Raw genomic sequence first — 27,119 nt, 5'->3', positions numbered from 1 at the left:
CTGCTAGTAGCCACACCTTTTGTTTGGAACAAGATATTTAAAGTTTGCAGTTCACTGCATGTTGAAGCTGACTCCAAGGGTTGGGGGATATGGTGGTCCTTCCCCAAAAATGAAAAATAACAATTTAGATGTCAAATACTGCATTCTGTGGCATATCTAGAATTTACACAAAAGTTTTAACAGGTTCAGTCTTGAATTGTAAGAAAAATCAAACTGACGATGGACGTATGTGGGAGGAGTGGGGTGGGGGGTTTGCGCACGTCATTACCTTACAGGAATTCTGAACATTTGTTGGAGCCGTTTATATCAGATATTATGTCGCAAACAGATTTGGGCGTTCCATACTTAGTAACAACATCTTTAATTGGTGGCCAAAACCAAACACAATATAAGGCTAATTATATCTATATCAAGTGCCAGCGTCACGCACATTCAGGATATGTAGCTTGAAACCATCTTTCCACTTGTGTCGTTTTGATTGTTATCTTCCTTGCAGGTAGGAGAAATCAAATACTCCGTTAAAAACAAGTGCATGACGACTTTAACATGACAGATTATAATCATTCTTGTCCCATCTGGTTGATAAGGCCAAACTACTAACTACTGTTATCATCAGTACCGACGTAGCGTAGGCCTAGCCTATGAGTAATATAGTGGAACTTACACTTCACAGTAGCCTGGACTAGTTCTAGTGATAATAGGCCTAGGCTAGTGCTGCTTGGCTTACTTTTATACCCACCTAGTTATAAGTTTTTTATACCCACCTAGGCCTAGCTATGTTTGAATTTATTCTATGTCATCTAGGCGAAGGCATGATGAAAGGCTGCATTGTATAGATCTAGCCTCTCAGTCTCACAACAAGTATACCACCAGTGGCAGTACTACAATAGTACAAGTTACAACTAGGCTAGGCAAGTGTTAAATCAAATTCCAATATTGGAACCAATTATTTAGGGCTTGACCGTCACCTAGGCCTTACTTAGCCAACTTTGGCATATGGCCTATGAAAATAGGAATGACTGGCCAACTCACAGGGAACATTAGTTTCCACCATTACTCTCTGCCATATAAATTGCCTGTCAATCAACTTGTCACTGTCTGTCGGGAAGTCTTATTTGTCAGTTGGTTAATCTCTGTGAATATAGATGAGGTAAATCAGTCCTGTCAAAATTGTTTGCGTTATTTTAAGGGTGTGAAGACTCACTCAAAAAGAAACGTCTAATGCTGGAAATTTGACCTAGTTTCGAATGAGGTGTGACAGAAGTGTTAAACATCACCATCGATCCCAGAAAATACACACACAGCTTGCTACCGTCGGTAATTAGACACTAGTGTACAGTCAGTACATACAGCTGCGGTCAATACCCACAGCACAGTATACAAACGATACAGCGATGGACATCTTTCATTTCATTTCATTTAATATGCACCACAAATTTGTCCATTATTTAAAAAGGAGTTACTGCTGATATGAAAGAAAAAGTTGATGAAAATCAAATTTGAAATATTTCCAATCAATATTTCAGATTGTCAGAAATATCAATTTCATTCTCTGGGACTGACAGTTTTGCTGTTTAATTTGACAAAGATATCTTAGTGGTGATAACATACTGTATTTCCTATTGTTGGTTCAATTGCCATATAGCATCCCTTAAAGGTCTGCTGTATAGATTCCTGCTATAGCACGCTACATGATTAAAAAGTTTCTTGAGATTACGTAATCAACTTGCCTTGGTCGTAAAATGACCTCTTTTTAGCAATTAGTCTGCAACGCCTGCCTCTTTTTTTTAATGTTCTCAGTTGAGGTTTGTCTCTTTTAAGTACTCCAGTTTGTGCACAAAACCAGTGTACAAATTGTCATGCATCTTTGCATTTGTATGTTAGCAATGTGCCCAGTTTGCATAAATCATTCCCCTTGTTGCTCGTTCTGTTACATTTTGTGAATAATGCCAAAAATCAGCCACGGTCATTAGAAATGTACAGTCAGTCCTGGGAGACTTGTCTGTGGAGATTTAAAAAGTAATTTCTTTGTTTCACTATTCACAGGATTTTGAAGGACCAGAAGTGATTTGTTGAAGGGGCAGTTGAAACCTCACACACAAAGAAACTCTTCTCACATGTGCAATAATGAAGAGGATTATATTTTGTTGGATGTTTCTTGGAGTCTGCATCTGTTTTCTGGGTGTTCTAGTATCAGGAAAAGCAATCATTCCTCCTGGTGCTCGCAAAGACGACTCGGGCGAACCGATCTTAAACGTTGAAAACGAACAAGACCCAAACGCTGTGCAAATGCACCAAGATGCACCGGAGGAACTAGAAGAGGAGGTTGAGAAAGCAGGAAAAATATCCAAAGAAAAGGATGGAGATGGAGATGAAAACGATACAGGAGATAAAAATGATACGGCAGATGGGGAGGATAAGGAGAAGGACGAAGGTGACACAAAGGAGGAGGAGGATGAAGAAGAAGAAGAAAGCTCAGTTTATGAAAGTTACGGTGATAAAAAAGAAAAAATGGTCAAATTTGAGGCGGAACCGCCGGAGCATTGGGATGGAGTCAGGTTGGAAAGGAATGGTAAAATAAACGGAGACATAGAACAAGAGCTCTTCCTTGGACCAGACCACGACGAATTTGAAAGTATTCCCGAAGAAGTTGGGAAGGAAAAACTTATGGAGATATTTAAACTGTGAGTATTCCAGTCTTTTCTGTGCAAACTTTACAGAGGCAACCCAAATTAAAAGGTACATTTAGAAGATTGGTAAGAACGTAACATGGGGGGGGGGGGGGGGAGAGGGGAAACAAGAAACAGATGGTTACTTTTGTTGTAGACATACTGTAGTGTGATATTAGGAGTGGAGGGGATTAGTGAGAGACCACAAAACATCAGTAATTTAGAATAGAAGGAAGCCCATTTTTTTTTTTTTTTTTTACTGGAGTGGTTTAGTTTTAAAACTATCGACATAAAAGACAGTAGAAATGTAGGCAATAGAAATGATGCAATAATTGCAAGAACTATACAATATATGAATATATATATCTTAGAATTTGGAGAATTGGTCTGCTCATGAGGGCTGAAATAGTTGCCACCAGAATGATTTGAGTTGACTTCCGGTAATTAAGTCAAACAAAACAAAGAGGGCACTTTGTAAAGATTGATAAGTTTGAGATCATTTTTTTAGTAGAACCAAGAATACACCAAGCATACACTATACTGTAAGCATTCATAACATCTGTAGTAGTAGAATGAAATATTCATCTGTGATTGAAGCTGTGACAAGTATTAAAAAATCACACCATTTCCTAACAACGAACGATCGATAACTTATTAAAACCATCACCCCAATGAAGGTCTATGTTATGATATGCCGGTGCTGTGGCCCAGTGAATAAACGGCGGTGGCATTTAAAGCTATGAGGCTTAGCAATCGGGAGGTTCCGGTTCGATACCCGGCTGGCCCGCTGGGTAATAGTAGGGTGGGTCTTTTATCCAAGAGCAATCTACGGTTTTCCTATCTGAAATGACTTCCTAAATTGAAAAGATTCCAAATTTGTGTTAAAATGTTGAATTGGAAGCCACCGGATGTGTAAGTTGTAATCCATAAGCCATTGCGGGTTTCTCCTGCATTGGTGGTCGCTAAAGCGCATTAAACCTAGCTGCTGATTATGATGATTATTATTATATGATCCTTTAAACAATGCTAACAGGTTTTTCAAATTGTTTTGTTATAGAGTTGACACAGATGGAGATGCCCGTCTTTCTCTGAAAGAACTTATCGATTGGATAACTCTTAAAACCAAGGAACATTTCAGAGAGGCAGTTGAAGCAAGTAAAACAGTCTTCCCTAAAGTAGACACAGATTCAGATGGTGAGTTAATAGCTGCACTGGCAAGTGCTGGTGGTGGTGTTGTGGGGGGGGGGGAGAGGGAGGGGGGAATGGTAAACCTACTCACAATATGACAAGGCTGCCAAATGCCATAATTTGCTTTGTATCCTCGGCAGAATTGTGAGATTGATCATGTTTCCTGCAACCCCAGATTAAAACTGATCTGATTGATCTCAGATCAAGGTAACTGTTATATCGAACATATGAATGGTGCACATTCTGTCTCTTGATGAACATTAAACAACCCAGTGAAATCACTGGCACTTTTCAGAAACTAGGCTTCGAATTCATCTGTTGCTTGCTTTTTCTTTCTGTCAGGTAAGCTGACTTGGGATGAGTATACAATACAGTTCCTGAAGCAGAGGGGATACAGCAAAAATAAAATAGAGAAATTCAAGAAAGGGAAACAGGTCTTACAGGAGCACGACGAAGGTACGTATTAACAGACCGTTCCGTATCGTGTAATGTTTACCCCTGTTTTTTCACGACTTTCCGACGAAGGTTCGTAACAGACTGAACAGTATCGTGTAATGTTACCCGTGTTTCTACAACGTTCAACAATAAACAGTTACAGTGGAAATCAATCACCGGTAACGGGCTGTTGCCTGTGTAAGTGTAAATTTGGAAGAAAGTGGACATTGACGGTGACCCAGATGTGGATCAATTGATGGGCGACGGGAGGGGGGGGGGGGTGGTGCATCAGTTACCAGTTAATAAGTTACAATAAGAAGATGGGGGAAAGTACAACAGAGTAGTCAAGACAGGTAAGAGAGGCTTGCAGTAAGTCCAGTAATGTCACCAATGTTCACAAATACCAATCCTTTGATTAACAAGTAAAACAGGAACTGTGATGTGATGGATTGTGACGTCAGATTAGCATCGTAAGCATACTCACTATCCACACACTAAATCGTTCCCCCATTTCTCCGTTTTATTCTCTCTCCAACAGAGGATAACGCTATTTACAGAGACCGATGGGAGACGGCTGATGAAGACGGCGATGATGCCCTCAATTCGGAGGAGTTTGTCTCCTTCATGCATCCCGAGCATAGCGAGAGGATGCTGAACATAGTAGTGGAGGAAGTACTTCATGAATTAGGTGAGTATAATCAGAGCAGACTGATACATTGATCAACCAAGAGTCTCAGAATCAACAAGATATTAACTCTCACCCATAGTGGAAGAAGTACTCCACCAATTAGGTGGGTAGGATCAGAGACGACTGATACATTGATCAACCCAGGTGAACAAACCCCCTAGTACGCTATCTTGTCAAGAACTAGTATCGTGGTCTGTTGTCTTTCCTAGACAGTCCCTCTCTGCTGAACAGTTACAAAAAAGTGAAATGAAAACAATATTCTTGTGGATTTTCATTCATTTTTACAGATCAAAACGGGGACAAGAAGCTGACGTTGGCCGAGTTTGTGTCTGTTCCCATCAGTAAAGAAGAAGACCTTTTGAAGATGGAGAAAGAGGACGAATGGATTAGGGGAAGGAGAGAAGAGTTTGAGACGAGAATAGACATGAACAAAGATGGAATAGCTTCCCAGGAAGAACTCAAGGTAAGTTTAAGAAACAAGAGAATTTAGAGAGGAAAAATAAAAAAAAGAGGAGGAATAAAAACAAAAAACAACCAGATTACATCAAAACTTGTGATTGTAGAAACAAAGATGGAATAGCTTCCCAGGATGAACTTAAGGTAAATTTAAGAAAAAAGAGAATTCAGATAGGAAAATATAAAGAGAAGCTAAAAGAAAAAACAACAACTACCATATTGTCATCAAAACTTTTGATTGTAGAATGACATGATCTTGGAAGTTGTAGATGTAAAGAAAAGTTTGTCAGATAAGTTTAGAGTAGGATATTGAAACTTTAAGAATTTTGGTTTGATAAGTTATATTGAATATATTACTTAAATTGAATATTCATTTTTGTGAGTTGTCTAGAAATTATTCTAGGTATGTATGTATTTAAGGTAATAATATAGAACACGTTCAGTATACTTTGAATGTATTTCATAATAATATAAACCTCCTCAGTTAGAATTGAACTTGAAACAATAGGTAATCACTCATTTATTCTCTCTGAGTGATAAACCCTCGCAGTTGTGAGTTTTGTCAAACTTTAAAGTGCTAAAATATTTTCAATATTTAAAAACTTGCTCCAATATATCAACAATTTGTCAAGTTTTAATTATTTTTTTTTAAATAGTTGATATATTTTAAGAATACTGATGAAAAAAAATAAAAAATAATTTCATGAAGTTTCATGAAGTTCATTCAACTGTCAAGTGACATTGTGTTCTTTCTGTTACTGCAGGCTTACATGGACCCTAAAAACAAACAGCACGCCGAAGGGGAGGCACGTCACCTAATGGGGGCAGCAGACGACAATAGCGATCACCTTCTCTCACCGCACGAGGTCCTTGGAAGTTACTACATATTCATCGGAAGCAAAGTTTACAATTATGCCAGAAATGTGCACGATGAATTCTAACCGCATGCTGAAACAATTTTTTTTTTCTTGGATTGGGTATTATGGGAATGTTTGGTTACCATAGTGACTTCTAATTCTTCTGTGTGCTAATTGTATCGAAGTCAACTTGGCTTCGAGATGAAATGATTCTTCAAAAAAAAAAAGGGGTTGGGGGTAAAAAATTATAAGAAATGAGGTGTGTTACAATGAAATCTTTGTTTAGTGGATTGCCAAATTAATGGATTTAGATTCTTGAGTTTAATTCAATAAGGATAAAAGTTTAATATGTAAATTCAACTAGGTTACCAACTTACCAGCAATAAGAACTTGTCGCCCTGATTAACCAAATTGAACAAATAGTTAACAAACAACTGAATAGGAATTTGAGGTGGAAAAGTAGACACCTTGAAAAAGTTCTTTGCTATCTGAAATTTTTCCCCAAAACTTCTAAAATAAAAATTGGGAATGGATGAAGTTAACACATAATTGAGTGGAATAACAACTCTTTGATATTTTTTAGAAACAATTGCTGTCATTCATCATATTTCACAAGAAGAACAATTGTTTCAGTAATAAATATTTCTGTTCCTGTTCTAGAGTAGCATCAAGATCTGCACTTTGTTTTACGTTCTTTCAAATAACATCCACAATTTTATCGCATCTGGGCTGTCGAACCTATGGATATGGACCCAAACGCCTTCCTTACAAGAGTATACTTGAATGATGGACCCAACCCTCTTCCTTACAAGAGCATACTTGAATGATGGACCCAACCCTCTTCCTTACAAGAGCATACTTGAATGATGGACCCAAACATCTTCCTTACAAGAGCATATCTTGATAAATATTTTGGGGAAGAGATTGTCTGCTTTGTTTACAGTGTTAAATGAGTAATGCTCTGAGTGATTGGTTAAACTGTCGACCAAAACTCTTGTCTTAAAGCTGATTGGTAAAGATACATATAAGTAGCATTCCTCAATCTACAGATTAACCTGATATGAGGATAAGGTGATAACACATTGGGCCTGGAGAGTACAGGTGGGGTGATGTTGGAGAATTGTTAAGTAATGAAGTGCGATGTTTAAATTGTAAGAGAGATAATGTAAGAGTTTATGACTTCTGCAGCATCAAAGGACTGTTGAAAAGATTGAAATTTTGTATTAAAGTAAGTTCTTGTGTTTATCTTAATAGTATCATTATTAAACATATTGCATTAATATTGAGAGACAATTGGACAGCACTCATTGGTAAATATACTTAAAAACAAGAATGCTTGAATTTCTAGGTCGGACTTTATCCGTTGAATTTATGATTCTCTTCCAGTCATTGGGTTCTGCCATATTTGCTACCACGAATTTGTTTCGAAACGTTAAGGTTTTTTCTTGAGACTTTATTCACTTCCAAAATATGGCATTTGTTGAAGTTATTGTATTATCAGTCTTTCATATTAAATACCTTTAATGATAAAATCAAGCAAATCATATTGGTAGCTGCCTCTTTTTTTTGTGTGGAAAATTTAGTTATTAAGATCAGGTATTGCCTATTGAGTTATAAGCTCAAAATCTGATTCTGATATGTTATAGAAAACAATGTTATTAGTCTATATATATATATATATATAACAAATGAGGAAAGACCCTTTAAACCAGCTGTGGTTCATCAATTTAAGTGACCTTAACATTTAGTCTAAATACACAGACAGCTTGGTAAGTTCTCAGATGCAAACACAAAACTCAACTTTTAAGGAGTCATATGAAATGTCTACAATACATTACAGGTTTGTCAAGGAGAGAAATGGTGTTGAATGTCAATCAATGGTACTCTTTGTTGTTAATATGACAGTCAAACAAGATCATGTTTTTTGGTTGAACAATTAGAATTTACAGAGTGAGTAATATTAGCGGATCATTGCACCGAGGACACAACGTCGTCATCTTAAAGGGGAATTCCAGAGATTAAGCGTATTTTAAAGCTGAATATCATTAAACGGAAATAGTAACAGAGACTAAAGAAGCGCTCAATTGTCGGTTTTCTTGGATAATAACATAACAAGACTAAATTTTTTCTGCATAAAGTCATCCTTGAAAACCATTTGATATCTTTATCTACGTGAGAGATTCAAGTTTTATCCCTTCTTCTATTCAATGTTCCGGTATTTTGGTTTCGATTAAAACAAATTGAATTGAGTAAACAATATTTGGGAGAAAAAAAGGCAAAGTTGTGAATCGTCAACTAAAAAAAAGGTGGGAATAATTTTTTCGTAATTTTTCTATAAATCTATCGTTAGTTTCGTTGCATGCTGATAATTGTTATTTTATTTGTGTTATTAGAATACGCTGTGTTTGATCTAGTTCGTTTAGCAATTGTTAAATGTAAAGTCTTTAGTCTATGCCCAAGTGCCAGCAATAAAATTTATGCATAATACGAAGGCGGTTTGTTTTCTACAAGAGGTTGTCTGCCTACCATTCTTAACCTTTGCTTTTATAAAGTAGAAGGTTAGGAACTATATTAACGTAAATATTAACACATTTTCGTTGTGTGGCAGCAAACAACGGTGATAATGTGTTGGACCATCAAATGTTTAAAGAATGGTTGTTTTGTTGATTGAGTTTCCAAGAGTCTGGTTTAGTTAACTGTAGGGATGCAATGTAATGAATATCTTCAAAAGAAGACTATGGTTGAACATCATATGGTAGAACACCATCAAAAATTAATTTAATAGAAGAAAAAAATATGAAATTTTCTTGAAATTTCAAAACTCCTGTCATTAATACTGTTGTCAGAATCCATGAATCATTGCTTGTATAAAACATTCTTTATCAATGGAAAAACTGCAATGGTAGTGATATGCCAGAAATGTCGAAAGAATATGTGAATTATTAAACAACTTTCAACGATGAAATAAGAGTAGGATTTTAGGTTTTCTTGAAAGACCTTTTTGTTCAACATTTTTCTTCTTATACCCTTTTCACTGGGGTAAAAATTGAGCTTTTTGATTTCATTCTTATTTTACATTTTGAAATGATCCTTTTCCTGTTTTATTACATTACAAAAATTATAATATAGATTTCCATTCTTTCAATCTACGATTTGATCTCTTTTCGTTTCATTTCCATCATACATTGTCTTATAGCTAACAGTTATTTCAGGAATGTGACAATATTTGAAGACACTTTTGCACTTTGCTATGCAGCAAAATATTATAATTTCTTTCCGGGGAAATTGTACCATAATAGGTAAATATTTGTCATTTGTTCTCGGGCTGACAATTCTGATAATCACTTATTGTTATACCAATACAACCCTGTAATAATTTGAAGCCTAAATTGAAATGGTAATAACCTTGGACTTGAGGCTGTAGACCTTAACAAATTAGCAGTTCTTTCTACTGATGTGGGGAGGGGGTGGGAGGGGGTTTAGTTGTATACATTTTAGTTCTAGTAGTACACCATGAAGTTTCTGTTTTATGGAGTCAATTTAAATGTGTCAGTTTCTTCTTACAATGGCATGATTTGTTTTCTTATTTATGGAAAAATGGTAAATTATGAAACATCTATGCTTTCTTTGTAACAACAACAAATTTGAACCAATTATCTGTGAGATTAAAGAGAGAAATACCGGTTAGCAAAACAGCTTATCTACTGCAAAGAGCCTATGTAGGTAAATATGTAAACGTTAGGATAGTCGTGACGTTTCGATCCTAGCAGGATCTTCAAAAAACAAACGAAGAATACACTATGAGACACAGATGTACAGAGAGACACATTTCGACAGAAAGTTTAAACTAGACAAAATGAGCAACGAATAAAGCAAAAATAGACACAACAAAGGAGAGGTAAGATGAAAGGAAAAAGAATAAAGGATTATTAAAGGCTGTGGAGATAAACACTGACCTTTGAAAACTTTGAAATTACTAAAACAGAAAATATTTTTATTGGTTGTTGAATTTTGCAAACCTTATTGAAGTATAATATGTAACATCGTTCAAGGGACCACAAGTCACAGAAAATAGACCAAAAACAAATGGAAAAAATAGGTAAGATAAATCAACTATTGGCATAATCAAAGTTTATATTACGCATGGAGTTGTACGTAGGCAGTATGTAGTGTAGTACTAATATATATAAGCCTCTTTAGAATTCTCTATAGAACAAAGAATTCTGACTAGTCTGACTAGACAAGAGGTGGGATCTTCTTACTGCAGCAGGAAGACATAAGTTCATTCTGCGACGTGTTTCATGTGCGGATCGAGGGCATATTTTCGGATGGGGGGGGAGGAGGGTTGCACAACCCCCATTCAACCCCCCACAAAAAGTAAAGTAGTTATTAGCACGACCTTGCAAACAGATCTCATTATAGACCTACACGAAGACCCTAAATATGCCTCAGAATACACAACTTCATAATTTTCTAACAGAAAAAGTAAAGTAGTTATTAGCACGACCTTGCAAACAGATCTCATTATAGACCTACACGAAGACCCTAAATATGCCTCAGAATACACAACTTCATAATTTTCTAACAGGCAGGATTTTAAATGTTATTTTGCAATGCCGCCCTCAATTATCTGATTCGTTTTATATTCTGTTGCAAATTGAATAAGAGCGCATCTCATTTTCAAAAGGTTAAACGGAAACAAATGGAAGAAGATGATCACCACCACCGAATAAACAAATGATAGAGGAATAACTTACAAGAGATATTGGTGGTCTGGTCTGCACTAGCAAAACTAAATGACAAGCTGGATCTCTCGTGCTAGGGGTTTTCAATTTATAATTTTCTACGAGGTCCAGATGGAACAAACTTGGCTGGTGTAAAGTGCCAGACAAAGTCGGTAGAGCGCTCAAACCTACTTAGGCCTTTAAGGGTCTGAATATCCAATTAAGTAACTATGAACTGACCTTTTTTTCACAGGCTGGACTGAATGAAGTCTTTCTGCAGGCCAAATTTTGGCAAAAGGGTCAACTATTGAGAATGCCCCTGTCTTATGTACATAGTGGATGATAGCTGCATTTTGCACATCACACTACAAGCGATGCTAGAGGTCAGACCTTGCAACCACATCCCTTGAAATGTATTTTATTCGCAATTGTGTGGGATACTTGGAGATTAAACGTGGTTATTTCAAAAATATTGCACAAAAATAGATGTTACACTGAACAACTAAAGGAAGGGGCAGAGAATAACATAGGATAATGAACCCAAAATGCCATCCACGTAATTAACATTTATCAGAAACCATCATGCATAGTTCACTGGTAACCATCTCTCTCTATTATAATTTAATTTCTCCAGAAATATTGTCATGGATATTCCAAAATATCATTATTTTAACCGCCCTGAAACTGGTTTCAACCCAATAGAGATAATCCATTATTTTATCTGCTTGGCAAACCATTGACTGAATCCATTAATTTCACTTGGAAAATCCAGCCACTTCATTAAAATTCTCATAAATTGATTTATATCATTAAATATCTTTCATAATAGTAGCATTTTCCTAACACAGAATGAGGCTATTCGAAAAAATATAAAGATAAACCGGTATCCAAACATAGATCAGTAAATGCATATACATTATTGCATTGGTAACCGCTCACAATTATTCCACAGATATGTCCATGGTTAATATTAACAAACTTGTCATTTTGGACACCATCAAAGATGCATTTCATGAGCTGGAAATGATATACAAAAGTATTCACCTTAGAGAGAAAGAAGCAGAAAGAAAAAAGAAATAGAGGAAAAGCATTTCACTCTCCAATTGATTAAAAGTTTATCCTTATAGCTAACAGAAACATTTACCTTTGCTTAAAAAAACAACAACAAAAAATCTACATGTTTTTAAAATTAGTTAACCCATCCACCACAAGAATAGGATGATGATCTAGAAAAGGATATGGTTTACAAGTAAATTCCGACCACAATGAAAGTAAAGTAAACCACTGATAGGATAAACTAGAGGATGAAGGAGCACCCATCGGATCAGACATTTCACTTTTAGGAAGTTATTCCATATTCTTCTAAATTGTCACACGTTTAATAGCACTGTGATACAGGGACACACTTTCTTCTGGGTATTACAAAGTACCTTTAAATATAAAGAAATAAAGTCAAAAAGAAAAAAAGTGCTTTTTTGAGCCTACCAGACAGTTCTTTATAACAAGAGTGGAGACAACATTTAAAAACTTGATAAATTTAAGAACATTTGTTGGTTCTCTGTGTCGCAAGCATACCACTTTTAAACCAAAAAGTCATAAAGTATTTACTTCTTGTATATAAAAAAAATCAACCCTTACATCAGAAGTTCACACTTATTGCACTTGACAAATATCCATGTTGACTCCCCAATTTAAGCATGAATCCTCTACAAACTACAGCATATTATGATCTCTATATTTCTCAAAGACCACCTACATTCTTCTCCCTTCCTTACCTGTAGGCTGGAAGTTTTTTCACTGTTCTGGATTTTCCAACTCACTATCATTTCAACATATACATAAGTATTTTAGAAGGTGCTCTAATCCATCTCTGGCCATTTTTCAACCGAGTGTTTGGGCAGTCCGCCATCTAATAATTGACCGAGCCACATGCTCAATCCATCCAATGCGGTCTCTAATTTCTCCTCCTCCGAAAGCTGGAAGAGCGAATCGTTGTCTTCCTCCCTGTCTCTGTCCTTTGGAGTGAATAAGCTAAAGTATTTCTTGGATGGGCGGATGGCTAAGACGGTGCCGACCATCTGACCTTTAGAGCACTCCTTGGCGAGGAGTTCCTCGCACCATCGTAGTTGTGAATTTAAATTAAGATAGGAAAATAATAGGACTTTGCACCTGCACAAAGAGAAAAGTGAGGAAATCGTCAAAAAACAGGTTCATTTCAACACATTACGTTTTGTTGATCGTCCAGATTACAAAAAGACTATTTCACAAGCTACAAATAGAAAAAGTCATTTCTTTTTGCCAACAGCGAGCAGTCTGCATGTTAATGACTTCTGCTACGATAATTGGTTCTTTATAAGAAACCAGGTGTCTGATATTACGTTTTGTGTATTACATGGAAGACTGCACTTAAAATGGACTTGTCGTACAAGTCTGTGGGTTCTGTTCTGATCTGTCATATATAACATTCTTTCTCGATATCTTCACGACAGGAAAGCGATGAACAATATATACTTTCTGTTCAAGATCAGCATACGCGACAGCCTGAGAAATTTCAGCTCCAAACACACATACGCCCAATTTGTTTTCTTAACCAAAACAAAACAGTTACTCACTGGGGAAAATCATCGCAAACTTCTCTCAGAAACGATCGGAAAAGTGTTGACTTTGTTTCGTCCGTGACCAACAAGACAAGTAATATTTGAGATCTCTGGGGATTTCTGATGAGGTGATCGTAGGTTCTGGAGCTCAACCATTGGATGTTTAGTTTCCTGTATAAATGTTGCAAAGAAAGAAAGTGGACAGGACAAGGTCAATATAGGACGGAACTCTGCTTAACTAATAAGGTGGCCATTTTTTGCTCCCAGAAAAACTGTGAACATGATAATGAGGTTTGACTCCCTCAAGTATTTTTGCGGGCATCTGAGTGACTGGTAATGCTTTTTCTTTTTTGTTTGAGAGTGACATTCAAATATCCCAAGATACCGTAATTACGTCCTCCAGAGATGAGCATTTTGTCCTAAGGGTTTAGTTGATGTCCAAAAAATCAAGTAAAAAGATCCAAAATTTTAAAAACTTAAAATATTTGAACCATACTCAGAACTTGCCTGTGTGCTCTTAATTAGTTACAGTGTGTTGGTAGTTTTCATTTTAAATTCCCGACAACTTAGGAACTTTAATTAAAAAGTAAAAAGGTCATAGATAGAAACATGTAAACATAAGAAATATTAAGTAAATCAGTTATCACAGATACAACCGTTACTTTCATGTGATGTTAACAGTATTATTTTCATAATAATAATAATAATTTCATAAATTACCTCTCATCCCTCTGTTTATAACCTGAGCTATTGCTACTTCCTGCAGGTCTTCTCTGCCTCACCTCTCCTTCACTGATGAGATTCAATTTTGCAAAAAGAAGAAAAGATCGTAAGATTTATTATATAATGTTGAGGATTATTAAATACTGAGGATTTATAAAGCGCAGACATATCCAAAAGACAATTTATCTGACAGGTCCCCATTTATACACATGGATGAAGAGACTCCAAGAGAGGCGACTGAAATAAAGTGCCTTGCCCAAGGACACAACGTAATGATCTTGGCCATAATGCTATTACAGGGTCACAGAAGGTGCCATACATAAAAAACATGGATCACTTCAGATCAATCTTCATGGGAACACCATCTGTTAAAGGAGGATTGGATGTTGAGTAAGACCATCAACGTAAATTTCTTCAAAGTTTGCAAACAAATCCGCTTCTCACACAACTGCTGTTGGTACTGCCACAATAAGCTGCCCATTTTTATGGAATGTTGACAAGAAAAGTCTCATATTTACATACATTTTCCTTAGCCCGTGGCCGGCGAGATCATATTCACGTCTGCATGTAAACCACTCCCATCATTAGAAATATGGGTCGTTGCCATGGGTCGTTGTCATGGGTCAAAGGTCGGCACAATCTTTCTGGCGAGCATATCCACAAATTACTCGTGTACCTAATGTATGACAGTGTCGGCCCTATATATACACACAACTACAGATTCTAACTCTAGTAGGGCCTATGAAGGTTGGCAGAGACTATGTTGCATTATACTGACTAAGTTACTGCGTTGTAACAAAAAAATCATCCTTCTAGCTAGCCTACAGTGAAGGTAGTGCCTGTGGTACTAAAACACCTGCAATATCAAGTCTTGCTAAGCCAGGGAGATCCCATTGAAGTTTGAAATGAAAAGGCCTGAACTTTCAAATGTACTGTAATAATACGACTGTACCAAAGTAGTGCAAGATTCCTACCTTTTATGCATAGTCTTGAAAATGTTGATGGTGGCATTTTTGCAGTACAATATGGATGAGAGCAGTCAATTTTGCTCTAAACGGTATTAATACAGTCAACTTGGCTAATGGTAGACCCACTATGACCAAGGACTACTATGACGTTAATGCAGGTAGGGAGATCCCGGCTTGCTACCCAAGGAAATGTCTGAGCAGCATTCCCTACGTTAGAGCAACAGTGGCCATTGCAGTACAACCACTATGACAAGAAAGGGGATTGTTTTGTTGCCATCTGTCCAGAGAGCATGCATTTAACCATCTTTACATCTAACCATCTTTATAGAATTTGGTTGCCATTTGTAACTATTTTACACTTCTGAGAAGATTTTCTTACTAAAGTTACCTGAATAATTTCATCATTGATATCATATTGGAAACATCAATTTGTTTGATGCCTCAATATCAGGCCCAAATAGGTTGATTTACAATATCCATCCCATAAATTTGAGAGAATTGGCAAAAATCCAACTATCTCAAGAAAGCGTTATAAATAGTAACTTGGAAACAGTTTGGGGTTTAACATCTTAACTCTGCAATAACACAGGCTACATGAAAGTAATTGCAATGCTGCAGAATGAAATGGCATACAAGGCCTTTTCTTATAATTTTTTTTCTAGAAATGAACTGTATTTCCTCCATATTCCTAATTGAGTCCAAAACAAAGGTGCAGCCCATTTCTGATCGCAGTGTAGACAAAAGTTGTTAATCAAAATTTGGTGGGAGTTTAGGACATAAACTCAGAATGCCTTGGAAATGGGAAGACTGTCGAAAGAACCAGGAGAGTTGGCAGGTCTGATTCAAATATAGGCCTACTGTACAATATCAGATGCACAGCTTAGCTACCTAGGAGCTATACAGTGATGGATACCTAATATGACATATACACACCTCTTTCAAGTTGCTGGGTACCTTACAGAACCATCTGAGGTTTCTAAGCAGATTCACTTGAGCTAATTTGAGGAATGTTTGCATTCTGAACAACCTAGTACATGTTAGCCAACCCTGAACATTTATTGACATAGACAACTGCAACAAGCTAGGCTAGGAAACTCTATTGTAAAAGTGTGGTAGGTTTAGTTTGAATCAGCACTGATGACAACAATGCTTACCTTTGTTGTCTGTTGCCCTCTCTATAATCTTCCCTTTCTTCAGAGTTCCTTCTTTCCTCTTCTTCCCGTTTTTTACTAAGATAGCCAAAAATACAAAACATAAATTAGAAAATATGAAAAAGTATTTTGTACGATAAAATCCACTGAAATCAAACTGTTTTCCTGAACTGTAAGGTGAATATAAATTCTTCTAACTTCAAGTCTTAACACCACCCTCCTTAAGATTGACCTGAAAATGACCTTGTTACTTATTTTTCGTGCAATAAATGTTTAAGCATACATTGCATGCTTATTCACATTCTTTCTCCGTTTCACACTCCAATTGTAAATTCAGACACAATGGACTCACTAAATTTCAAAAGTGATGGATACTCTTCATGCTGATAAACTTCTCCGAAACATTTGAGAGAAGCAGCTTTTGTAGGATTCTCAAGAAATCAAATATGAAAATGGGACCAAACCTATCATCAAGGTTTGTACCAATCAAAGCATTTTTACATTAAACTGGGATTATCCACTGGACAATGCTATTAGTGTAATCAACCATATTGCTGCTGGGGGGTGGGGGAGGGAGGGGCCCTATCACCCAGACTTGAAGTACATGTACAACAGCATGAGTGTGAGTAAAAGTAAAATTCCTATGGAAATGCTATTAGTGTAAGCAACCATATTGCTGGGGGACAGGGTCCCTCTCACCTAGACTCTTAGTACAGTACAACAGCATGAGTATGAATATGAAGTAGAATTCCTATGGACATGCTATTAGTGTAAGCCACCATATTGCTGGGGGACAGGGTCCCTCTCACCTAGACTCTTAGTACAGTACAACAGCATGAGTATGAATATGAAGTAGAATTCCTATGGACATGCTATTAGTGTAAGCCACCATATTGCTGGGGGACAGGGTCCCTCTCACCTAGACTCTTAGTACAGTACAACAGTATGAGTATGAATATGAAGTAGAATTCTTTCGGACATGCTATTAAAATAATCTACCATATTGCTGGGGGACAGGCTCCCTCTCACCTAGACTTTTAGTGCAAGTACAACAGCATGAGTATGAATATGAAGTAGAATTCCTATGGAAATGCTATTAGAATAATCTACCATATTGCTGGGAAAGGGGTCCTTCTCACCTAGACTCGTAGTACAAGTACAGCAGTACGTGTACAAGTAGAATTCTTATTGGTATGTGTATGACTATGAATACAAGACATCTAGTGTGGCTACAAGTACATAATCTAATCATAGTTGATGTGCTACATTACTGAAGTATGATTAGAAATAAAAAAAAGAGACACAGAGAACTTTCGATCTGTAATCTTTTTCAAGTCGCTGACTATACAACATGAATTCGTAGGTTCGCACATACATAAATTCGGTTAGGTAAAATTAGTAAAGTACTCACGGTGGTACGATAAGACCAAAAAATACCAGCAGGAGACAAAGAAGATAGATCAGCCCCACCGTCAAGATTAAAGAAAGCTCGTTACTGCAAGGGACACGAGAGAGATATTATGAAGTATTTATGCATATAAGTATCAAGTTAAGTGTCTGTATAGAATAAAGATTGGTGAAATGAAAAATAAATGAAAACCATCTCATTTTGGGTGAAGTTCCTCCCAGTCATTTTCATCCATGATTGGCATTTACCAGAATGTTTTTATGCCACACTTCAGTTTTTTAATCTTTGTTATTCCAACCCCCCCCCCCCCATTGTAAATTGCAAAAACTATTCAAGAAAACACACAAGCCTTCTATAATAAAAAAGACTAATAAATGTATTTATCTTTTTTTTCAAGCAAAACCTTTTTTTAAAACATATTTCTTTTTGGTTGATATAGGGCATCAACAATAAGAGCAATCTTTTTGCTCTGCAAATAAAACCAGCTGTCTGAAAAGTAGATGTACCATAACTAAAAAATTATGATATATACATATATATATAAAACTTACAAAGAACCATAAGCAAAAAGATCCCATACGGAACGAAACCCGGACTTGAGCATCTGTACCAGATAATGGAATAGTCTTGAAATAATATTCTGAAAGAAAAACAGGAGAAAATTGTTTAAAATTGATCAAAGTAGATAACTAGACCCACAGATGTATTTTTAAGGTGAGAAGATGAGCCTAATGAAACTTAAAATGAGTAAAAGTACTGTTAGTAAATTACATGAGTTCAGACATTAGTTATGCAAGACAGGAAAAAAAAAACACTTACAGGTGCAAATTCATCGTTTAACTCTGGTAGTTCTTTAGCTTTTGACCATTTAATACTGGCCAGATAGTTAGCTAGGTTGGTCTTATCTGTGTCGGGTTGGTCTCTTTGCCAGCCACCGGGGAACCACTGTGTGTAAGCTCTTCTATCATCAATTCGCCACAGAACAAAAACCTGTAGAATAGTGGAACGATGCCAAAGCAAAGATAAATTAAATAAGATGATGAGATAATTAATTGAATGATAGATTAATATTAAAACAAAAACACTTTAATTTAACAATGAACTCACAAGACTGCACTTCATTAGTTCAGAAACAGACCCCAAACTCCGCATCCCATCTCTTTCAACTTGGAAATGGCAGATCACTATGAGCAGGGATGTGCTCACACTGGGCGGCACCGGGCGGCTGCGCCCAGCAGTTCTGAATGCCGCACAGCACAAACAGTATTTTAAACATTTCCGCCCAGCACTTTTGTTATGATAATTTAACAAATTTTACCATAACCAAAATCTGGGAGAATACATTGCACAGAATATGGAAATAGCACCACCTAAGCATACCTCATTTGCAAAATTTGTCCAGTGGGGAGGGGGGTACCCCACCCATGAGATCCCTCTCCCAGGGTGTGGATCACACTACCACACAATCTGCCCGGCACTCAAATATTCCTGAGCACATCCCTGTATGAGGCATTTTTTTATTAAGCTTTGGGGGTTCATAAGAGCCAGGATGGGAAATATTGGGGTCTGTGAAAGCCAATTGGGGCTGCTAAATTTTTAATGACTTGTTAAGACATGCAGAACATGTCTATAAGAGTGCCCACTCTCGAGTAAGGAAGAAAAAGTTTCCTCACCTCGGCACGAGCCACGATGAGGGATATATTTCCAAGTATTAGATCAGCGACATTTTATTCAACTGTTTGAGGTGCCTCTTTTGGGAAGATTTAACCACATTATGACACACGACGACACGAGAAATGGAAGCGTTTTCATACTCACTGATAATGTACCAGCAGAAGGTTCTGGCTGTTTGAGATTCCTGATAAATGCTGCTTGTTTTTCCTCCACAATGTATGCAAACTTGACTTTAAATTGATCTGAAAGCTGACCCGACGTCATGGCAACGTGGATAAACGACTGGTGTGTCTGGCTCATGACTTGACTCTGCTTCAAACACAAAACTACACAGTAGCTAGGAAAAAGAAAGAAAAAAATATAAAGATGACGGGAAACATGGTGAAAACAGCCCAGACATTTTGTGATCCCTTATCTTAAAATGTGACATGCAAGTCAAGACAAGTCAAGACATGCAAGTTAACTCAGTAAAATGTTTTTCTATGTCTGAGAGTTTCTGCTACCTTCAAAGATAGATCTCACAATCCCTTGTGGACACTTTCGAAGTAAATGAAGGATTGAATAATATTTAAGGCTAATGCTAAACTTGTCCAAGTATCTAGTGCTACAATATCTTCTGTTTGGAAAACAGTAACATAAATCCACTCTCAAGCAAGGGACATTTTCCATCCCTAATTGAGCTAACAAAATATACCCCGTGACAAATTGGTGAGGAAATCATAAATAAAAGCCGCAGGATTTTCTATGATTCATTCGTGAATTACTTTGACAGCTATTGCAAAGTTACTTCGCCCCCTCATCATCTAGTACATCACGAAAGGAATGGGCCACTATTAATGTCGGACAAAATCCCCACATGAGATCAGGGAGAAAAACCGGTTGACGTTTTTTCGATTGAACTGGGGCATGACGGGAGCTAGATGTGGTTCAATTCCACAACCCCAGAGCACTGATCATGAGTTCTCTGAAAAAAACACCGTAGTTTCGTGCAATATTGTCTGACTATGGTATGAGATGCCCATGTTATATGAGACCTATCAGTTCATCCATCCCTGGGGTATGACGGGAGCTAGATGTGGTTAAGATCCACCACCCCAGAGCATTGATCACAAGTTCTCTGAAACAAACACTGTAGCTATGTGCAATATTGTCTGACTATGGTATGAGATGCCCAGGTTATATGAGACCTATCAGTTCGTCCATCCCTGGGGTATGACGAGACCTACAGTAGATGTTGTTAAGGTCCACCACACAATCTGAGCATTGATCATGAGTTCTCTGAAACAAACACTGTAGCTATGTGCAATATTGTCTGACTATGGTATGAGATGCCCAGGTTATATGAGACCTATCAGTTCGTCCATCCCTGGGGTATGACGAGACCTAGATGTTGTTAAGGTCCACCACACAATCTGAGCATTGATCATGAGTTCTCTGCAACAAACACTGTAGCTTCGTGTAATATTGTCTGGCTATAGCATGAGATGCCCAGGTTATATGAGACCTATCCATCAGCCCATCCCTGGGGATGGGCAACAAAATATTTCAAATCTTGAATTTAAAGTCATGATAGGTAAAAATGATCACCTTTTAGAGTGACTATATGGAGTTTCAGGGCAGAGTTCTTCATAGAGTGGTTGAGATGTCAGCCTTGGAGCATATAAATGTTGATTTGAAGATAGGAAGTCATTCAATTTATCAGCTTTCACATTACTTATCTGAGAAGAGAAATTATAAAAAAAATAAAAATGAATAAAGAACAACAATAAAGGATCATTTTAGAGATTCAATTAGGGATGGAAATAACCACACAAATTATGTAAAACTTCCAAAATAGTAAATATTGATAAGTACTTCAACTGACAATGAATATTAGAAGAAACGTTTCTCCTGTGAAAAGTCTTATTTCAGTATTAAAATGACTCTATTCTTGGAACCCTAATATGGCTCTGTACATATTTTACTTATAGTGCTATTTGAGAAGTTTCATAATTTCACCATAGCAACTCAAAGTAAGACACACCCCGATAAAAAGTGTACTACTCAGTTTCTCGATATGTCTTAAAACAAAAATGGTATCGAAAAACGAAGTTTATACATTTTGCAGAATTAGGACACAAATCATCGATATCCAGTAACTTTCTTGTGTTACTTTTCATCAGCTCAACTGGTATACATTTGTGTGTGATGTAATGAAAGAAGAAACATCCTATTAAACAATACACAATATAGGATTATAAGCAATACAGGATAATACGCAATAAAGAATAATACACAATATTGGATAGTAAGCAATATAGGATATTGCACAATATTATACAAATAATGAATGGTTATGAGTGCAATAGTGCAAATATTTCATGAGTTGAAAGATGGAATGTTCCATTCAACGAGGCGCAGCCCAGTTGAATGGAACAAATTACATCTTTCAACTCATGAAATATTTGCACTATTGCACGTATGGAAACCATTCATTATTTGTTTTATACAACACCTTCAAATTTGGATATAATTGGATGTAAAATGCACTCATGCAACAGATTGTTTTGAACAGACAGGTTTCTCTGCTCCCTTACCATTGAAAAAAGTGCTAACAAAAGAGTAAAACCCATGGTTCTATTTCATAGAGTGGAATAGAGCGGATTTTGCATGCAATCGACGAGCAATTGACCAATCAAATGGCCGGAATATAATTAGGTGTTGTGTAAAGGATAATATGCAATATAGGATATATAGGATAATACACAATATATAATTATACACAGCATATATGATACTATGCAATAACAAGGGGCATTTGTAAATACCTCCAGTTCTTCAGCAGGGCTTTCGACGTTCTCCTTAAAAATTAACAACTCTCGCTGCTTCCACTGTATGTCAAATTCACTGATGGTACTTATCGACTGGCTGTCTGTCGTTTGGACGAATCCAAAGTTCATCTTATTATGGAACTTAAAAGCCAAGAGTTTGTACAAGCCAGAGGGAGTTGACCTCCTTGTGAAGAGAAGAACCGACGGCTTGTTCGTGGCTGTAAACTGCCCCAGAAAGCTGGCTGCATTATTGTCGTTGACCTATTGGAAGGACAGAAATTAAATCACATGCACTGCTTTGAAGGCCATATCCAAAATGGATGCTGCATGGATCCAAAGGTTTTAAACCGAGTAGAACTGACTTTGAAAAGATCTTACAAAAAATCCAGTGGGCTTTACATCTTGCCAGAATGTTGCTTTACGAGAGAAAATTCAAACACGATTTAAAATTTTTTTTTTTTAAAACTATTTGTCCTATGTTTAGAAAAATGTTTTTCCCCCACATTTGGTTAATGATTTATTCTAACAGTAGCTCAACGCTAACTTCAGAAAATATATGTTTGTATATATAGATATATACATATACCAAAAACTGCCGAAGTGATCCTGCCAGGCTAATCTATCTATGTCAATGGTTTCATTCTGGGGAGGGGTTGCCCCGTGTACATGAGACACCAAGGCCAAGAACATGTGAAACCACTCTCTGAAGATCAGTTGTAAGAAATGCTTCTATTAAACACAGAAAATGGAACAATGCAATAATACAGGCTTGTTCAAGTCTTCAAATCTTTGAACACGTAAAAACGATTAAGCTTTTTCCCCAGCTGTCCTGGGAGCAAATTTTGATCATCCACATCTTCGTCATGTAGATTAGTGATTTGGTTTTGGTTTTACTTTAAGTTTACTCTCATTACCAATCATCGATTCAATGAAATGAGCCTATTGTTTATCATCTTACAATAATTCTCATAATTGACTCACTCTTGTAATTAGAGAAGATGGCAACAAATCAGCCACAAATCTCTTGAGATGTTCGATACTTATTTCGTTTCCTTCGTATTTGTACACCGTCTCCTGGATGATGACGACGACCGACGGCTTTCGGTAGACGCCGAGGTAACGCAGAACATTGTAGTCGTAATCTGCATTCACTTTGCCTGAACCGAGACCTACGGGGGAAAGGGGAGAGAAGCAAAGACATGTATTATACTACAACAATCAGGGGGTAGGAAGCTTCCAAAAATTGGGGGAGGGGGGGGGCACAACATCAGAGGGGCACTTTCTCATTCCACAACCACCACTCGTTATGCTACAAACCGATACACACTGGCCATGTCACTTAAATATATATTATGTGTTAGTATGCTATCAATACGATTATGGTGCATGTGACCTTATTTAACATAAACAAAGGGTCAAGATATCCAAAGACAGTTCTTCATCAAAGGGGCACATTTTATTTGCCAGAAGGGCACATTTGCTAATTTGGAAAAACAAAAGTGGGGGCACATGCCCCCAGTGCCCCCCCCCCCCGGCTCCTACCCCCTGACAACAATCAGTTATATCATTCACTGAACTATAAATATGAAGTAGTCCTCCATGTTATTATAAAAAAAAAGGCAAACTTTAGTTTAAACCTTATGTCTGATACAAAAAGAAGGAGAGAGAGAGACTAGAAATACATTTATGTATAGACATTTTATTTGACTATTTAGTTAAATTTATCTTCGAGCCTGTTGAAGATCTAAAGATTATTTTCTAGAGGTGACAGGTTTACAAGGTTTCAACGTTTTGATATCTGTTGACCGAAAGTGGCTTTAGTGCTGCATCGCCCACAAAAAAAATAGGGCTTTCATACTTCCTGTGAGGCATCCTCATACTAAGAAGGAAAAATGGGACAAAAATGTTAGGACCTCTAACTTTCTCTGCTCAATATACACAATTGTTTTCTCTTTATCAAATATATCATCCACATCACAAAGTAACACTGATGAAATCTTAACATTTCACAAGATGAGAATTTCAATATCCGATGACGAATATGTTTCGTGCAAATTAAACGTGAAATCATAAACTGATTAATGAGACACGACGATAGATGTGCAGAATCTAATCCAAAAATATTTTGGAGTAAGTTAATAATCCAATCAGTAGCGGTAGGAGGGATGGATCATCGTACCTGCGCTTTCTAAATCTGTTTTGATTTGATCCCAAAGACTCTCGACTCTCATGCAGCTGAAACACCAATCTCCGGTCAGGAGAAGCAAGAACGGCTTCGAATAGCTCTCTGGCAAGATCTGAGATTGTAGCTTTCCTAGAGTGACTCTAGATGGCTTTGACCTTTGGCCTCCCCCAGACGAAAATTTGAATGAATAACTGCCACCTCCGGGGAATTGGAAGCCACGGAACATGTTGTCCCCTCTTTGACTCTCATTTTCGTCGACGTAGCCATACTGGTCGTACTGAGATCGTTTGCTTTCATCGGAGAGAATCTGAGAGGAAAGGATATCGGAATGCTTTTAGGGATGTGATTTGTTTTCAAGATAGGACTAAATCATCACACTTTCCAAGTTATCCAATGCTTGAAGTTAGCTCAGCTGGTCGTGTACAATCGGAAGTTTGCATTTAATAAACTGTTTCATTTCTCATCGTCAGATTCGAAAAACTAGTACAAGTTCTGTAAGATACATTTGTCAGAGTATTTGGCTTCGAAAACGACTGTCATAGATGTCATTGGGAAACAATCATGTATATTTTTGTTACCCAAAAAAAAAACAATCATGTGATAGTTAGATACATAATTTAATGCCTTTAACAACTATAAACGTAGCACCTTCCAATACAGAGATTGCTATTTTAGAAACATTTCTGTGCATTTCATCTCCACAAAAGTTCATTGAATTAGTTTGCAGATGTGACTTTTCGATACTACTTAAGATGAGAAATGAACATGCAAAAACCTGATGCATAAAATGAAATGGCAATAAGTACAAATCTGTTGAAATCAAACCCAAATTGGTCACATTACCTCATAAGAATTCTGAATCTCCATAAATCTCTCACCAGCACCAGGGTCACTATTCTTGTCAGGATGCCTGAAAAATAATTACAAACAAAAAGATATGTGTATATAGCAAACATGCTCTGTGGTTTGCTCACAAACAATTTCTTGAAAGAAATTTCCATTCTTATAAGCACAAGAAAGGAAACTGCAGTTTTCTCAGGAGTTCTGCTGTTTTCATTACTTTGACAAACTACAACAGGGAAGACCTATTGTGTAAACACTATGCAGCATTTCTTGCAACGTAAATGAGGAACAGATAGGCTACATAATGTAGGCCTTTCCAATAAAATTTGCACAATTTCAAAATACAGTTAACTATAGGCTGGAAAGATTACATAAAATTTAATCTTTGCACAGTCGTAAACACATATATGCATATGTATGTTAATATGATGAAACCAGTGCAATACATGCTTACAACTAAAAGTAAAGTTCTCCAAATGGTAGAGCTATAGGATTCTGTAAATAACAAATGCAGGTTGCTTGGTTTGGTTCAAATCACTTCTTTTATTTGAAATGCCAGAGATAATTGTGTCTGGCAAGACATCATGTAAGATGAAGGATAATGCACCGAATTGCCGGAATGTCTGGCCTTTCGCCAGGCCATCCTAATCTCTACTGTTCGAGGTCTATTGTCCTCATTGCTAATGTTATGTGCCTTAGTGAGCTATTAAGTATTATTGCTACCACCTTTAGGCTAGGCCTAAACATCCTACAGTAGGCCAAACAAGTTCAAGACATCGCTACATCTCCAGCAGCCCTGAACAACAGCGTTCTATGTCTATTTTTATGCATGTTTTGACAGTGATAGCCTAGGCTTCACAATAGAATCAGTACTACAGTAGTATGGCTACAGTAGGTAGCCTAAAGTTAGAGTGATCGATAACTGTGGCCTACAATAATTAAATAAATTACCATTCTCGTGCTAGTTGTTTGTAGGATTTCTTAATTTCTTTAGTTGATGCTGATCGAGAGACTCCTAAAGTTGCGTATGGATCAATGCTTCCACAAACAACAACAAAATCAAAGAAAACGACCAAATAAACGGTTAGCGATGTCTTTATAATCGTAGATATTTTACCCATGTTCGCCATTATGATACTCGTTCACAGTGGACAAACAATACAATGCAGAAGGCCAGGCCGACTGTATATGAATTGGCTTATCGTTATTTCCAATGGATCGGTATTCCCCTAACCTGACGTATTGCGAACTCGCAGCACTAATTGCAAGTTTGGGAGAGGGAAACGCATAACAATGTCATTAAGAGACAAAGATTTGGTGATTTACGAGATGTGCAACATATACATTCAGTTGGAAACACAATTATTCATCCTATGACTCTCCCTCAGCCCCAGATATTGCCATTATTTCTGGGTGTAAATGTTGTTGCCTTCAGAATAGTAAAAGTGTCTAGTACTAGGGCCCCTGTGACGGTCTCTACTGGTTAGGGAGGCTCCGCACTAACTGTGGTCAGGTTTTTAAACTATTTTTTTATTTGATTTATTCGCACAACTACAGAGTACTAGAGTTACCAAGTGTGGTACAAATCATCTGTGATAGATGGTGTTGGTACAGGGGTTTGACGGAGGGGGGGGGGGATACACCAGTGAATACAAATGAAGAGTCAATGTGAGTGGTATTGTAAGTTTTGCTACGGGGATAAGCAGAGGAAAGTACTGTGCTCCGAGTAAATCATGGTTGAAT

At 37.0% G+C, this 27,119-nt stretch overlaps 2 protein-coding genes across 4 annotated transcripts; one reads left to right on the top strand and one right to left on the bottom strand.

Moving 5' to 3' along the window:
• The first annotated feature begins 340 nt into the window (after positions 1-340).
• Positions 341-10,881, top strand: LOC139976052 (45 kDa calcium-binding protein-like). Its single transcript, XM_071984454.1, has 7 exons — positions 341-496; positions 2,047-2,684; positions 3,727-3,863; positions 4,200-4,313; positions 4,831-4,980; positions 5,268-5,443; positions 6,201-10,881. Exons 2-7 carry the CDS (start codon positions 2,128-2,130, stop codon positions 6,375-6,377), a joined length of 1,311 nt encoding a protein of 436 aa, XP_071840555.1. The 5' UTR covers positions 341-496; positions 2,047-2,127; the 3' UTR covers positions 6,378-10,881.
• On the bottom strand, positions 10,295-26,661 carry LOC139976047 (dnaJ homolog subfamily C member 16-like). 3 transcript variants are annotated; one of them, XR_011795982.1, is made up of 15 exons: positions 26,328-26,661; positions 25,377-25,443; positions 24,528-24,840; positions 23,330-23,517; positions 22,346-22,609; positions 21,126-21,256; positions 19,683-19,875; positions 18,684-18,854; positions 18,416-18,504; positions 17,868-17,951; positions 16,460-16,534; positions 14,335-14,406; positions 13,630-13,785; positions 10,826-13,186; positions 10,295-10,717 (listed from the first exon to the last, which is right to left on the bottom strand). XR_011795982.1 is itself a non-coding variant. In XM_071984444.1 (14 exons), the coding sequence occupies exons 1-14, from the start codon at positions 26,504-26,506 to the stop codon at positions 12,877-12,879; spliced, it is 2,292 nt and encodes a 763-aa protein (XP_071840545.1). In that variant the 5' UTR covers positions 26,507-26,661; the 3' UTR covers positions 10,295-12,876. The 3 variants fall into 3 exon arrangements, 2 of the variants coding, with proteins under 2 accessions (XP_071840545.1, XP_071840546.1); XM_071984444.1 differs by having other exon boundaries at positions 10,295-13,186; XM_071984445.1 differs by lacking the exon at positions 26,328-26,661 and adding an exon at positions 25,831-26,173 and having other exon boundaries at positions 10,295-13,186.
• Between the last annotated feature and the right edge of the window lie 458 nt (positions 26,662-27,119).

Source organism: Apostichopus japonicus, chromosome 11, assembly GCF_037975245.1.
Source record: "Apostichopus japonicus isolate 1M-3 chromosome 11, ASM3797524v1, whole genome shotgun sequence".
NCBI classification, from domain to species: Eukaryota; Metazoa; Echinodermata; class Holothuroidea; order Aspidochirotida; family Stichopodidae; genus Apostichopus; species Apostichopus japonicus.
This window is presented reverse-complemented; position numbering and strand designations above follow the sequence as displayed.

Bases quoted from the DNA above. Each gene is read 5' to 3' on its own strand.
- LOC139976052 (XM_071984454.1), top strand. From the start codon at position 2,128: ATGAAGAGGATTATATTTTGTTGGATGTTTCTTGGAGTCTGCATCTGT. The intron at 2,685-3,726 runs GTGAGTATTCCA...GTTTTGTTATAG, and splicing joins CTTATGGAGATATTTAAACT to AGTTGACACAGATGGAGATG. The intron at 4,314-4,830 runs GTACGTATTAAC...TCTCTCCAACAG, and splicing joins CTTACAGGAGCACGACGAAG to AGGATAACGCTATTTACAGA.
- LOC139976047 (XM_071984444.1), bottom strand. From the start codon at position 26,506: ATGGCGAACATGGGTAAAATATCTACGATTATAAAGACATCGCTAACC. The intron at 16,535-17,867 runs GTGAGTACTTTA...TGGCTATCTTAG, and splicing joins TTTGGTCTTATCGTACCACC to TAAAAAACGGGAAGAAGAGG. The intron at 13,187-13,629 runs GTGAGTAACTGT...CTCTTTGTGCAG, and splicing joins GTTTGCGATGATTTTCCCCA to GTGCAAAGTCCTATTATTTT.